Source organism: Chinchilla lanigera, unplaced genomic scaffold (assembly GCF_000276665.1).
Source record: "Chinchilla lanigera isolate Chin_1 unplaced genomic scaffold, ChiLan1.0 scaffold00029, whole genome shotgun sequence".
Taxonomy (NCBI): Eukaryota; Metazoa; Chordata; class Mammalia; order Rodentia; family Chinchillidae; genus Chinchilla; species Chinchilla lanigera.
The window spans coordinates 3850851-3866702 of record NW_004955430.1 but is presented as its reverse complement, the minus strand read 5'-3'; the positions used below and the strand labels follow the sequence as shown (position 1 = coordinate 3866702).

At 40.5% G+C, this 15852-nt stretch overlaps 1 protein-coding gene across 2 annotated transcripts in view; it reads left to right on the top strand.

Annotated features, from left to right (window-relative positions):
• The window catches only part of Actr8 (ARP8 actin-related protein 8 homolog (yeast)), a 15534-nt gene extending 589 nt beyond the window's left edge, over positions 1-14945 (top strand). Inside the window, exons 2-13 of one of the 2 annotated variants that reach the window (XM_005387376.2) lie at positions 1172-1342; positions 3457-3567; positions 5177-5281; positions 6532-6705; positions 7196-7289; positions 7626-7758; positions 9230-9383; positions 10241-10336; positions 10842-10982; positions 12374-12638; positions 13366-13529; positions 14486-14945. In XM_005387376.2, coding sequence (XP_005387433.1) covers positions 1172-1342; positions 3457-3567; positions 5177-5281; positions 6532-6705; positions 7196-7289; positions 7626-7758; positions 9230-9383; positions 10241-10336; positions 10842-10982; positions 12374-12638; positions 13366-13529; positions 14486-14629 — 1752 coding nt within the window. In that variant the 3' untranslated portion in view covers positions 14630-14945. Of the gene's footprint in view, positions 1-1171; positions 1343-3456; positions 3568-5160; positions 5282-6531; positions 6706-7195; positions 7290-7625; positions 7759-9229; positions 9384-10240; positions 10337-10841; positions 10983-12373; positions 12639-13365; positions 13530-14485 lie in introns of both variants that reach the window. The other variant, XM_013515673.1, reaches the window with a different exon arrangement.
• Positions 14946-15852: the final 907 nt, after the last annotated feature.

Sequence of the window (15852 nt, the reverse complement as noted above, 5' to 3'; positions counted from 1 at the left end):
CCGCACCCGCGTGGCTCCGCGCCGCCTTTCCGGCCTGTGCTCCGGGGCTTGCCGGCGGTTCCCCTGCAGTTCACTTCGTTAGCAAATCTCGGATAGTGAAAGTCATTTCAAATTTAAAAGCAACGAAAGGGAAACTGGCTAAATAGACGTGAAAATGTACTTCAAAAACAGAACAAAATTAAATCAGACTAATCAGAAAAAAAAAAAAAAAAAAAACTATTTCCAGTATCGCAGCGGAGAAAGACCTTTATACCCAAACACTGATCAAACACCAACCTTCCCATGGGAAAATGGGGAAAGGCAATGCACAATTCCCAGAAGAATGAAGGAGACATGAAGACGTAATACCTTGTAAGGCAGCTGCGATGTGCGGGGCGCAGTGCCTGGCGCGGGGTGGGTGAGCAGGCTGGGGTAGGGGCCTGGCCAGGTCTGCTCTTAAGATTCTCCCATTCTGATAGGGTTCTGTGGAAGAACTGTATTTGGGGGTGGGGCAAAAATAGCAAAGCCTGGTGTGGAATGGATTAGTGCAGAGGACCCTGGGGAGATACAGTGTTGGGCACACACGGGATGTACTGCTTTTCAGCCCTGAGAGGGATGATTTCTCCAAAGGTGACATTTGGACTGAGATCTGAAGACAATTAGGAGTTACAGAGAGGGTTAGCAATCCTGGAGGGGGGAGATTATAGAGGCACAGACAACAAGTCAGGGTATCTAGTCTAAGGAAAGACAAACAGGAAGTCTTAGTATGGCCCATATAAGCTAGAGTCAGACCTCTTCTAAAAGTGGTATTTTGGAAGGCTTCAGTGTTAAGACCTAGCATTCCCTGTGGCTGGACTTGAAGCCCATATAGGTACTCTGAGATAGAGAATATCCAGAGCAAGAAAGCGACATTCTAATTTGTAAACAAATCTCTGAATCCAGACCCTGAACCTTTAACCCAGTGGTGGTGAACCTATGGCACGTGTGGGCCAGCCCACTGTTACCATTGAAAGTTCTAAAAGGTTTGCCATCACTGCCTTATCTGCTAAAGCAGTGTTCTCAGTTTACTTCGATACTTTTGAGTCCAGTGGTCTTTATAGGAAATTTAGTTTAACTTGTTACCAGTGTGTTACTTAACTTGTTACATGTATATTATTTATTAAGGTCATACTGCTATGTTTTGTATTTACAGCAAATCCAGAGCAACTTTATTGTTGTCATACATCCAGGCTCAACAACTTTAAGGATTGGTCGAGCCACAGACACACTCCCTGCCAGCATTCCTCATGTCATTGCCCGAAGACACAAACAACAAGGGCAACCTCTGTACAAGGACAACTGGCTCCTAAGGGACGGACTAAATGTAAGTCAGAAATGGAGGTAGTGAAGACAAAGACCAAAGTTGTATCCTTGGGAAGGCTTGGACACTCTGGTGTACCTAGGAATCAACATCTTCACAGCTTTACTACATTTTAAAATAATAGAGGGCTGGGGATTTAGCTGGGCACAGTGCCTGCCTGGCACGCACAAGGTCGTGAGTTCAATTCCCGGTACCAGAAAAAAAAACAAAAACAAAAAACAGAAAAAACATTTTAAAATAATAACATCATTCAATAAATAATCATTTGTTATCTAAGGTAGCTGTTTTAGATTTTAAACAATTACAACAAAAGTAAATCCCATTTTTTTTAACCCATCAGGATTAATATTGGTGTTGACAAAGGTGGTCTTTGATGAAAGATACAGAATTGTCTTTCACTTAAAATGATACACTCAGGTCTTTAGTAACAGCTGGATTTTCTTCCAAATATATGTAGTTTAAGTCAAACTCATATTTGCAGTTCATTAGCACATTGAATTGCTACAATAAGCATATACTAAAATCCTAGATCAAACCATAATTTTAAGCCCCAAAAAAGTTTCTTTTCAATAAATATTCACTCATCTTAATTTTACATGTGATAGGTGTTAATCTGTATGTGGCATTGCAGAATTTTAAGTCAAGGATAGTTTATTGCTGGGCATGGTGGTACACGCCTATAATCCCAGTACTCAGGAGGCTGAGTCAAGAGGATTGCCACGAAGTCCAGCCTGAGCTGCATAGTGAGTTCAAGGCCTGCCTAAACTACATAGCAAGATCCTATCTCATATCCCCAAAACTTTTTATAACTGTGATAAGTTTTAGGATTCTGTCATTAGCAGACTCTTCTGAAGTCCAATTGTAAGCTTGAATACATTCTAATATGTGTCTACAGTATCACAGTAACTTGTGTTTGTTAATTAAAATATATGCAGTATGATGAAAAATACAGTGAATGTTCAATCAATTATAGTAAAAGATACATTGCCTTTAATCTCCCTCGCTAAGCTTCAAAGAACACTTCCCCTAAGCTTCAAACACTTATTTCATCATTCTTGTCACTTTCTGAAGCAGTTCTGGAAATTCATTTTCAAGTCATTAGTTGCACTGCTGTAGCTACCTTGACGTACTAAAGTGATTCAAAAATGTTTACTTTTTTTTTTCCAAATGTTTTATCTTTTTTTTTTTTTTTTAATTTTAAAGAGTAAAAGAAGGATAACATAATAATAGGGGGGTGTTTACCAAATTACAGACAAAGTGGTAGGAAATTATCAGTGGTTATTGTTTTACATATTGTTATCTACAAGATAGTTTCTCAGGAAAACAAATAGACAAACAATAGTTACAGACAAAAGAGGTAGGAGATTATCAATACCAAATGTTTTATCTTGATTCATGATCATTTTGACTTTGGGAAAGACCCAGAAGGTGCACAGTGCCATATGTGGTAAATAAGACAGATAAAGACATGCCTGATGTCTTATGAGCTTGCCTTTCTGTTCAGTGGCACTTAGCAGCAACTTTCACTGTATTTTTGATCACACCTTGTACAAAAACTCACAAAAGACTTCAGAGCTGCTTCAGAAAATGGCTAGAACGATGGGATAGATTTGTTCAAAGCAAGGGAAAGTATTGTGAGACGCACAAATGGCAATATGTCCTACTGCGATACAGTTTTTTAATTTTAAAAATTCACTACATTTTTTGTATGAAGAAATATGACATTGTTAAAAATGCGTAGAAGTCTCTGACGTACTTTTCAAGTCACTTGCAATTGTAGATTTTTGCAAATAGTTGGGTTTAGTCAGAATTCCATCTTTTTAGTTCATAACAGAGGATTACTTTGTTTTCTGGTTTTTGTCTTCTTGTGGAGTAGGAAGTTTGCAGTAGCGGGATTGAGCTCAGGGCTTCACAGAGGCAAATGCTCTATTACTGAGCTGTATGCCTAGCCCCACTTGAAATTCTGAAATTCTTGGGATTACTATATTTGACAAAGAGTAAGGAGTGCTGTGTGATGAGTGAACATTTTCTAATGATGGATTAAATTGATAGCATGCCACATTACTTTTTATTTCACTAAATCCTTTACATTCCTTATCTTTTATCCTCCTCCCTAGAAACCTGAGAGTAACGAACAAAGGCAAAATGGCCTTAAAATGGTGGATCAAGCAATATGGTCTAAAAAGATGTCAAATGGTACAAGACGGATTCCTGTGTCTCCAGAACAGGTTCGGTTAACTTTTTCTTCACTTAACTTTTTCTTATTCTGTTTCCACCCTTCACATCATGCAGTCATGTGTTGCTTAATGATGGGGCCACGGGTGAGTACATCGTTGGGTGGTTGTGCAAACATCTAGGTGGTGTGGCCTTCTGTACACCAAGACTACATGTTTATAGCATAAAGCTCGTAGGCTACAAACTTACAGAGTATATTACTGTACTGTAAGCAGTTGTACCACAATAGTAATAATGTATGTAAACATTAAAAAGTACAGGAAAAAAAACAATATAAAAGAAAAAGAATGGCACATGTCTATAGAGCACTTAACATGAGTGGAGTTCGCATAACTAGGAGTTGCCCGTGGTGGGTCAGTGGTAAGTAAATGGCAAGGCCGAGGACATTACTGTCCCCTGCTATAGACTTTACACTTAGGATGCATTAAACTTAAGTTTTTTCTTTCTCTAACATAAGTTAACCTACATTTACTGAAAGTATTTTACTTTATAAACTTTGTAATTTTTTATACGTTTTACTGTTTTGAAATAACATTTAGCATTTTCCCCCACTTTTGAACTTTTTTGTAAAAACTGAAACACAAGGTTAGCTAAGTCTGCCCAGAGTCCGGGTCATCAGTATGGCTAGTGTTTTTCATCTGCACATCTTATCCCACTAGAAGATCTTTGTGGCAACAACCTGCGTGGAGCTGTAATTTCCTATAGTAACAGTACTCTTCTAGAATACTTCTTAGAAGACTCTGCTCAGTGTGTTTAACAAATTAACTTCTTAAAAATATGTAGAAGGAATACCCTCTAAAATAATGATTAAAAAGCTTATATGTAAACCAGTAACACAGTTGTTTATTGTTGGTATGAAGTATTATGTATTATACATAATTGTATGTACAATATCTGTTTATGACAGTCAGCTCAGAAGGTTGGTTTGTATCAGGAACACTGCGAAGAAATGAGTAATGCATTGTGCTATGTCGTGTTGGTACGTGATGAGTATTTTTCAGCTCCATCATAATCTTAGGAGACCACTGTTGTACAAACAGTTAGTCATTGACCAAAATGTCATTATCTCACAATTGACTATAATACCGTGTACATGTTTTCTCTACTATATCATTACGCAAATACAAGATGGGATTTCTTTTTTTTTTAAAAAGGCCCTTTATAACTGTTTATAGGATACCTGAATCAATGTTACAAGTACTTAGGCAAGCCAGAGAGTGTATAGAGCTGGGTTCCTCAAGAGAAGTTGATGAAAATTTATGTTACCCCGAGACTGTATCCTGATTCTCATGACCTCGGTGGGAAGCTGTTTAGTTTAATATGATGAACTTAAATAGACAGATAATATATAGATTTGAATTAACTTTAAGCAGAATTATAGTTTTAATTTAATTTAATTTTAACAGCTTAGGTGTTAAAATCATAGGAAAGATTGAGATTGTGGAAAAAGACAAGAGAATCCTTTTGTGACCAGTCTGTATTTTATAGATGTCTCAGATTTGTGATTAAAAAGTTTGCCACTGCATGTGGTGTGAGTGAGAGGAGCAGAGGGGACACTCACACTGCCCCTCCCCTTGAATGTGAAGGGCCTTCTCCTTTCAGGCACGCTCCTACAACAAACAGATGCGACCTGCAATTTTAGATCACTGTTCTGGAAATAAGTGGACAAACACATCTCATCATCCTGAGTATTTGGTAGGAGAAGAGGTAAGAAACTTGGTTATAATGAACTGGAAGAGGGAAACCTGATATTACTTCTAAATTTCACTTTGCTCCCCAGTTCTGGTTGTTTCCTAGCATTCTGCAGTCCTGCTTTGAGGCCCAGCATTCATTTACACTATTCCCTGGATTGCTGAATGCTCCTCTCAACATCTAGAACATTGAGAAAATACTAATTACTGGTCTTAAATTTTTAGGATGTGACATATCACAGTGATATATGTGCACCTATGTTCATAGCAGCACAATTTGTAATTGCTAAAATGTGGAAGCAACCCAAATGTCCATCCACCGAGGATTGGATAAGAAAATTATGGTACTTTTATATAATGGAATATTACTCAGCTGTAAAGAAAGATAAACTCGAGGCCTTTATATTTAAATGGTCACAACTAGAGACCATACTCATAAGTGAAATAAATCAAACATACATGTGCAAGCACCGCATTGTGTCACTAGTGTAAAACTTGAAAGAGTTAAGTTAAACTCGGAGGTATGATAGACACTGTGAAATGATAGGAAACCACCGAAGAGTAAAGGGCTTCTGGGATGTGGGAAAAGAGAAGGGAAAGAAGGAGAAATTTTGTATGTATGTATATACAGGATAGATAACATGGTTGTTCTTCTATCTGCTGTTTCTATGCTGAAAGAAACTGTCAATGAGTCTTTGGTTGACCAGTATTGCATGTCTATATCTGTTTTCATGAGAAGCCACTTTGAAGATATCAATATGTAATACAACCACCATTGTTAATTCCCTACCACTTTGTTTGGAACTCTGTATTGTCTGTATTGTGCTTGTGATATGTTGTAAAATGCTGTATGTCTGTTAATGTTTCCCTCCTTTTATCCTTAAAATAAAAAAAAAAATTTAAAAAAAAAAAAAAATTTTTAGGATGTGAGTACAGAAAATCCTGAAAGAGTTGGATTTTTTGTTTTCTTTTTGGAGTTACTAAGAATTGAACCCAGGGCTTTCACAATGAGCTACATCCCCAGCCCTTTTTTAAGAGAGAGAGGGTTTTGTTAAGTTATGGAGTTGCCCAGGCAGAGCTCAAACTTGTGGTCCACCTGTCTCAGCTTCCCAAGTGCTGGGATTATAGGCGTATGCCACTACACCTGGCTTCTTTTTTATTTTGGCAGAGGGTCTTGTAAGTCCCCTAGGCTGGGCTCCAATTTGTGATCTTCCTGCCTAAGAAGAGTTTAAACAGTGCCTTTCTCTTCTTCCCTTCCTTTTCAAGGCCTTATATGTTAATCCATTGGACTGTTACAATATTCACTGGCCCATCAGAAGAGGTCAGTTAAATATTCACCCTGGACCTGGGGGCTCCCTTACAGCTGTTCTGGCAGATATTGAAGTAATATGGTCTCATGCAATACAAAAATACTTGGAAATCCCACTGAAAGATTTAAAGGTGAGCTAAAATGTTTGCTCAGTTATTTGGACTGTCATAAAGATTCGATAATGTCCTTATTGAGGCATTCTTAGCATTCTCAGGTGTTGAGGATATCTTTTCTTTTTCCACTTAATTCTTTAGTGGTTTCTGTCTTGTTCTGTTTCTTTGGTGTCTTTCACTATTGCTCCAAAATCAGCAAGGTTGCTTATGCCTTTGCATTTTCTCTGTACCTTTTCAGACATCTTACTTAGCTTGTTTATCATTTTATGAATTTGAGGTGATTCCAGGTGAGGGGAGGAGGAGAGCTAGAATTTTCTGTTTCTTCATGAAACTCAAAGGGTGGCGCAGAGGTCTGAGCATTACTCTGGGCCTTTCCCTGTAGCTTCTGTTCCTATGGAGAGACACCTCCTTCCACACAGGCATGGTAGGATTGGATTTGACTGGACTTGAATGCTAACCTTGGACTTGAATGTTAACCTTTTTACATTCTTTTCTTTGTTCTTTTTAGTATTATAGGTGTATCTTATTAATTCCTGATATCTATAACAAACAGCATGTGAAAGAACTAGTGAATATGATACTAATGAAGATGGGTTTTTCAGGTATGTCTGATACTTGAATGAAACATTTGAAAAAAAATTTTTTTTAATTGTTTTGTGCTGCTGGACATCAAACCCAGGACTTTCTGCATGTGCTGGACAACTGCTGTACCACTGCACTACACCACCCGCCCTGCAGGAAGACCTACTTTAAATAAAATTGTTTGCTTTTCAATGTCAGAGTTAACCTAATTCACCAGTTTGTTTAAATACTTATTCCAAAAGGATCAGTGCTTCTTAGCCACTTGTCCAGAGGTTTATAGGGGCCTGACTTTAGTTGATTACTTTACAGTCATTATTGCTCCATAACTGATTGTTCCTCTGCCTTTTGTTTTTTAGGGATTGTGGTTCATCAGGAGTCCGTGTGCGCTACCTTTGGAAGTGGTTTAAGCAGCACGTGTATTGTAGATGTGGGGGACCAGAAGACAAGTGTATGCTGCGTGGAGGACGGGGTGTCTCATCGGAACACTCGGTGAGGAGCTTGGGAGGTGCATTCCCTACGCCCTATCCACTCGGAGTCTGTTCAGTTCATCGCAGTTTAGAAATTATTTAAGAGAAATTACATGTTCAAAAGTCTGTATATACCAGACCAGCAAACTGTGGAAGTGCAGATTCTAGCAACGCTAAAAACAAATCATTTTGCCTTTATTGGAACTTTGTAATGTGAACTCACATCACTACCTCCTGAAAGTCCTGGTATGTGTTGTGTGCTTTCCCACAAAGGAAGCATAAATGGTAGGTCCATGTCTTGGTTGTGGTGTACCTTACAGCAACTAATTACACACTCACAGAAAGGTTTTTTAATCACCCAAGTCATGTAGAAGAAAATAGATTTCTCAGCTGTAAATGCTCTAGGTAGCTAGCATTTTGAGCATCTGCTTTTCTTGTCATGATTGTGTTCGTGAGTGATGAATAACTTCATGGGGATTGTCTTCTCACTGATACAAAAGTTAATAAAATTACTGACAGGAGCAGGTTTGCTACATGTCCTTCTCGTGACAACCTGACATGGAAATCCACTTAGGTAGTGCATGTCCGGGTTCTCTGCAGCATTTTGTGGTGGTCTCAAGATGGCTTTTTCTGTCCCTCACATTAGGTAGAGTCTCAGGATACTGAACAGATTTGAAAGAGGGCCCAGCAGTTCATGAGGTTAGCCTCCTGCATCGCACCCCAATTTACGACACATTCTAAAACCCAGTGTGTGTTTCGTGGCTCACCCCTTGTTTGTATTATCTAATGCCATTGATTCTCAAAGGATAGAGAGAATGCTGGACCCACCCCAGTGTCCTACCAGTGTGCAAGGGTCTTCCCAAATTATAGAAACCTTGTTAGTGTACAGTTTTCTATGAGCCTTTCCATCATAAGTTTGTCTTACAGTATCCATACTTGCTACCCTTAAAAGCTTGTGAATGCAGAGACCCAAACAGCTGTCATGTGGTGAATATACATTGACTTGAAAGTGAGCTGGGTTTAATAGTGTGTATTGTTTATCTTTAATCTGTAATATTTTTTGCAAATAGTATGACTTCTTCTTGTTGCCCCATTACTAGTTTTGGCTAAAGTTCCCTTTCTCCTTTCCATCTATCCATTCTGTGCTTGGCTTCAATTTTTTTTGGACCTGGGGGTGGCTCTGGGGATTGAACCTAGGACCTTCATACTGAGCTATGTCCCCAGCCCTTTTCTTATTGTTTATTTTGAGACAGGGTCTCACTAAATTGCTAAGTTGCCCGGGGTTAGGTTTGAACTTGTGATCGTTCTGCCTGAACCTTGCAGCATGCTGGGATTGCAAGTGTGTGCCATCACACTCGGTTTTTTTCATTCAGTTCTTAAGAAACATTTATCAAAACTTGGCAGTTTTCATTGTACCTTACAGGGTTATTGAAACACTCTTTGTAGCATCCTGACTGACAAATTAACCATCTGCTCTTTTCTCTCCACCGTAGGCTCTGTCTGGCCTATGGGGGCTCCGATGTGTCAAGATGTTTTTACTGGCTCATGCAGCGAGCTGGGTTCCCTTATAGAGAATGCCAGCTAACAAATAAAATGGACTGCCTGCTACTCCAGCACCTCAAAGAAACATTCTGTCATTTAGATCAGGTGGGAGCAGAGTCAGTATTGCTGATGACTTTTGCTTTGGGGGAGAATATAATTAAGATTTTAACAATATCATGCTACTCTTTTAACGCAAGTTAATAAAGCCCTGAAGCTGAAGCTCTTAAGGAGTGAGAGTTTTTCAGCGTAATCAGGGTGGTAAGGATGCGCCTGAGGCTCAAAAAAAGAACTTACGTTAATAGGAAAGAGTTCAGCAAATTTCCTTTTGTAGGAGTGATTCTGTCATAAAGGGTGAAGGTAAAACTTTAGTAAGTTTAGCAAAAATAACAGGTAAGTACACAGGAACAGAAAATTGTTATAGTTTGAAGCACTTTCTTAATATTGTGAGTAGTTACTAGTCATTGCTATATATATGTATGGGTTCCTACCTTAAATTTTTCTCTTTTAGACTTTTTAAACTTTTTCGGGTACTATAATTCTGAATACTAAAATTTGAGAAATATAAGAAGTGTACATTTTGCAGTTATTGAAAGAATTTGCTTATTGATTGTGGTCACTTGTATGAAAGTATATCAATAATAAAGTGAAAATGCCACTGCTTGAACTTTTAGAAATGTTAGATAAGGAAGCAAGGTGCAGCTGAGCTTGCCATGCTAAGTTACAGTGAGTGTGGCACAGAGTTGCAGGGTGGCCTTTTCATGCGTGAGGTTCAGATGATGGAGCGGCATCTGCACAAGTTGAGAGAGTTTACACGCATTTTTTTTTTTTTTTAATTTTAAAAATAAAAGGAAGAGTGAGAATGCGGTGCTTGCACATGCAGTCTGATTTATTTAACTTATGAGTATAGTCTGTAGTTGTGACCATTTTACTGGTGTACTGACAGCATCTTTTCCTGGAATCAGGACATCTCTGGGCTTCAGGACCATGAGTTTCAGATTCGACATCCAGATTCTCCTGCCTTGCTTTACCAGTTTCGATTAGGAGATGAAAAACTCCAGGTAACTACACAGGGGTATATTTCCATGGGTACAAGGAAGCAAAGTCGGCAGATTCAGTCAGACTCACACAGTATGTACTTGCTGAGAATGTGGTGAGGTCAGGATGTTGGCTGTAGGTTATCCCCTAAATGAACATTGAACCAGTGGTCGAGTACGGATTAGAACAGATCTAAGGACCATCTTTTGAGTTAGTCAGCATGTAATGTGTTGTTAGAGAAAGAGGCACCATTTTTATTAGATGATTGTGGAGTAGATCATGAGGCACTTATTTATGTAAAAACGACTTTGAGTGTCTCTCACCTAGTGTCATATCACCTATTCAGTTGGATGTGAGTTTTCTGACCTGTCATGCACCGAAGATGTAATCCCACTTTTGAAAGGGCTTGCTGCCCCGTCTCACTTGGAGGATTGGATCTGCCCATGTTATTGGAAGAACAAAATTTAGTTGATGCTTTTGTTTCTGGAGGCATATCTTTTCCTGATGACTCTTTCCTTCCATGTGTAGGCTCCAATGGCTTTATTTTATCCAGCTACTTTTGGAATTGTTGGACAGAAAATGACAACTTTGCAGCACAGATCCCAGGGTGATCCTGAGGATCCTCATGATGAACATTACCTACTGGCTACGCAAAGCAAGCAAGAACAGGTCTGCAGTACTTCCAATGGGAGAGGAGAGTTCTGTCCCTGAAGGAGAACCTTGCCCAGAATTAATAGATCATTGCTACCACTACAGTCTTCCAACAGGCTAATCCTGATACTGTGTTTATGTTTGCTTGTTCATTTATTTTTGTGCTACTGGGAATGAACCCAGGACCTTAGAACTACATCCCCAACCCTTGTTAAAAAAATGTTTTTGACACAGGGTCTTGCTAAGTTGCCAAGCTGGGCTCAAAACTTTCTATCTTCCCCTCTTGCCTCAGCCTCTCAGAGTGCTGGGATTATAGACATGTGCACCACACCTGGCTCTGTTCTTGTTTTTGTTTATTAATTTTGGGTTTTTGAGACAGGGTCTTGCTTTACAGTTCAGGCTGACCTTGAACTCACTATGTTACACAGGCTGACCTCAAACTTAAAATAATCCTTCCTGCCTCAGCCTCCTGAGTACTGAAATTACAGGAGTGCACTGCCACAGCTGGCTTACTGATCCATTTTTAGAATAATAGATAAAATGAGTCTGAATTTAAAACTGGATGGCAGATTTCTTCATTCAGTTGGCATTAGTTTAGTTTTCTGAATGCCAGTCCACGCAATTGAAAGTAAGCTCTCTGAATGGACTTCTTTTTCATATATTATTTGTTTATACTGTCTGCTTATGCATATTTATCCAATAGTATTTTCAGTACAATACTACTTACTCTGTAATCACAATGTGAAAAGTATGTGACAGGCAAAAAGCTGAATTTTTTTTTCCCAAAGCTAGGTCGTGTAACAGGATAGCTAGTATAAGAGCATGAATTAAAGCTTTTATTTGGTAGTGAAACATCAGCAGCGTAAGGTGGAACGTAGATAAGGGCTAGAAACTAGCCTTCGTTCCTGCCCCAGAGGCAAGCATGGGGTAGTAGGTAGATCTGAAAGTGAGGATTACATAATAGCCAGTTGCCCATGAGTCCCATTGAAATGTTTTACTTGAATACTCACTTTTTTTTTTTTTTTGGTTTTTCTCCGGTACCAGGAACCGAACTCACGACCTTGCGCTTGACAGGCAGGCGCTTTTGCTGCTGAGCTAAATCCCCAGCTCGCTTGAATACTCACTTTTTAGGGAAGAAAGTCTCTGTCTACACTGACATACCAGTTTTTAAATCCAGTGAGTGGTAGTGAGGTTTTGTCAGAGTCTGCTTCGGATTTTTCCAGAACCTCTTCATGTTGCCTCTCCTAGTTCATCAGGAGGTGTGTTTTAGGAAATTGTGTGTGTGCTTTGGTGGCTTTTGGTTCCTAGTGATACATAGCAACGCGCCAGGAGGGTTTTCATCTAGATAGACAGCAGTGTTCTCTTGTAGTAACACCATTGATATGATTGCCCTTTTGATTGATTTATAGTCTGCAAAAGCCACTGCTGACCGAAAGTCTGCATCCAAACCCATTGGGTTTGAAGGAGATCTTCGTGGCCAGTCTTCCGATATTCCAGAAAGAATCCATTCGCAGGAGGTGGATTTGGGGTCCTCCCAGGGAGACTGCCTGATGGCCGGCAACGACTCTGAGGAGGCTCTCACTGCACTGATGTCCAGGAAGACTGCCATCTCGCTGTTTGAAGGGAAAGCCCTGGGCCTTGATAAAGCCATCCTTCATAGCATAGACTGCTGTTGTAAGCACATTTGGGGAGACTAGGAGATAACCATGAAATGAGGTGGCAGTAAGCGTATGGGTTCAGCCAAGTGTATGTTTGTACATTGTAGTATATTCATTAAAAAAACCACCGAGCACCTCCTCTGTCCTTCCCTGGCCAGGTTCAGGGAAACAGTAATGGAACAGGGTTGGTCTTAGAGCCTAGGGAAAGACATCAAAGTAAGTTACCACACAAACGTGAAATTGTAACAGTGGTGGGTGCTATAGAGTTGAACTAAAGGATCCTGACTAAGAGCTTCTGGTTGAGATTTAATGAAGGGATTTTTTTTCTTTTTTTTTTAAATGAAGGGATTTTTTATGCTGGGGAAAGTATGGAGAGCAGAGGCATGGAAGGCTTTTTTTACAATAAGAGCCACATAAAGGATCTAAGGTAAAAGTGGAAGTTAGGCACATGGTGGCATATCAGGCAGAGGGAGAAGTCTGAAGGCCAGTGTGGCTGGAAGCAGGGTGTGGAGATGGGGCTGGAGAGCTGGTGGGGACCACACGCTGGACTTCAGGTTGCCTTGGACAGTTTGGGTCTGATCTTGCGAGGTGTACGTTGTGGAGGGTGGGGCAGCAGAAGGCCCACCTGTATTCTGCGAGGCTCCTGCTGCAGTGTTGAGGGTGGAGGGAGACCTGTGAGGCTGCTGTGGTGGCTTTCCTGGAGTGGTGTGGTTAATTGGAAGGAATATTTCTGTCCTTTTCAGCATCTGATGATACCAAAAAAAAGATGTACAGTTCCATCCTGGTGGTAGGAGGTGGTTTGATGTTCCATAAAGCACAAGAATTTCTACAGCACAGAATTCTCAACAAAATGCCCCCTTCATTTAGGCGAATTATTGAAAACGTAGATGTTATCACGAGGCCCAAGGTATGTTGTTTCACGGTGCAGGTTGGACTATATGAAAATGAAATGAGCCTTGGTTATTTCCGATTGTAATATATGGGTGGAAAAAATCCTGGGAAGCATAACTTCGTCTGATTAAGTCCTTGAGGGCTTGGGGAAGTGGAAACATTACTTTGAGCAGGTCACATATGTGGCAGAAGCGCCATCTGGGGGACTGGATTCCTGGTTCTGGCCCCTGCTGTGCCTAGCTTCTCCTTTGTGGAAGGACCAGGTGTGTCAGAAGATGGCTGACATGCCCCGACAGCCAGAACAGCTCCATTTTTATCTCCCAGTCATAGGAAGGAGCTACTATTGGTCCCTGGACCTGAGATCTTTTTTGCCTTGAACTGTTTTGAAAGATAAACTCAAGAACTTAGTGAAAGATCATGTATTTCATTAACTCTCACTGTAATTCCTGGCAATGTTCTTATTTTAATATATGTAAATGTTTAATATTGTGGAGTTTTTTTTTTTTTTTTTAATTTATTTAGGTATTTGGGATTGAATCTAGGGCCTTCATACTGAACTACTTCCTCAGAGCTTTTAATTTGTATTTTGAGATAGGGTCTCCCTAAGTTGCCCAGGAGGGACTCAAATTTGAGATCCTTCTGCCCCAGCCTCCTAAGTGCTGGAATTACAGACATGCAGCACTGTGCCCAGCCAGTGGGTATGTATTCCACTCACACACCAAGATGATTTTGTTACATATGTTCCTGCATATAGCACGTATTTGTGGAGTAATAGTAAAGAATAGTATATTCAGTAATAAGAATGAAGCTTCTTTTTGGATGAAAGAGGAGTTTGTGAGCCCTGCTATCTTTAATGCAAATGGAAAACCTGGTTTATTAGATACTGACTCAGCAGTTATTCCCTTCAATTGAAGTAAATGATGAAATACACAGTGTATCTGCTTGTGCAAAATAACTCTGTCACCTGTCTAGGACATGGACCCCCGGCTGATTGCGTGGAAAGGAGGGGCAGTGTTGGCATGTTTGGATACAACACAGGAGCTGTGGATTTATCAGCGAGAATGGCAGCGCTTTGGGGTCCGCATGTTACGAGAGCGAGCTGCTTTTGTGTGGTGAAGCGGGCTATTGAAGACCAAAAACAAGTCTCTTGATATAGAAGATTAAAGAATGTATGTGGGTTTTTTTGGGTTTTTTTTTTTTTTTTGGTACCGGGAATTGAACTCAGGACCTTGCGCTTGCCAGGCAGGCACTTACGGTGCTGAGCTATATCCCTGGCCAGAATGTGTGTGTTTTAATTTATTGAATTACATGCTTAATTTTCATGGAAAGAATTTCCACTTCATATTGAGGATATAACATTGATTTGAAATTATAATCATTTTCATAGTTGGGACATTTGAAAGTAAATACAAATTTACACTTCAGTTGTAAACCCTTTGTTGTAATTTGGGGTTTTGCAAGGGGAACAATACAGGACACATTTTATAAGATTATTTTATAATAGTCACCCAAAGAGTCATATACAAAGAGAGCGCAGGACATCTGTCCACACACTAAAGACCAAAGAATCCAGCTGAGGGCCTGGATCCCACGATAACGTCCCGCATGAGTCCAGCTGAAGACCTAGAGCCCATAACAGTGCCTCCCACGAGTCCAACTGGAGGCCCAGAGCCCATAACAATGTCTCATGCAGGCCTGTTTCACGGATCTGCGCTGGGAAGGCCCAAAGGTCAGTGGTGGAAGCTAGAAAGTTGTGCAAGGGGAATGAGGAATCTGCCCTAGGCTGAGGGAGCTGAACTGGAGGCAGGAAGCAACGCTCAAAGTAAGAACCGGAGCTCCCCTGAAAGTACTACTGCCACCATCAGCAACAGGGAGGTCCTGAGCTGCTCCGATGTTGAGGAATAGATGAGTTCCCATCAGGAAAGCCAATGCGACAGTCTTTTCCAGGAGACTGTGCAGTGCACCATCTTCCCCTTAGGAGCCAGGAAGTGATGCTCAAAGTGAGTTCCAGAGCTCCCCCAAGTGAACTGTACCATTCTCAGCAATAACAAGGTCCCAGCTCCTTCAGCAGTGGGAAGAGCTGCGTTCATCAGGAAAGCCAGCATGACAAGCTCTTCCAGGAATACCAACAGCTCCATGCAGCTTCCCTAACAGCTTCATCTCTTCTCCAGTTCTGCCTCTTACACTGCTGGCAGCAGTCCTCAGGCGCATCTCCCACACCCAGCACCAGGCAGGTTCAGTTCAGCTGGGTGTTACAAGTTGACCACCAGTTGTCAATCCATCATGCCCTTCTGCCTCCTGAGAAGTTTATTAACTCTAGTGATATCAGACATTGCTGT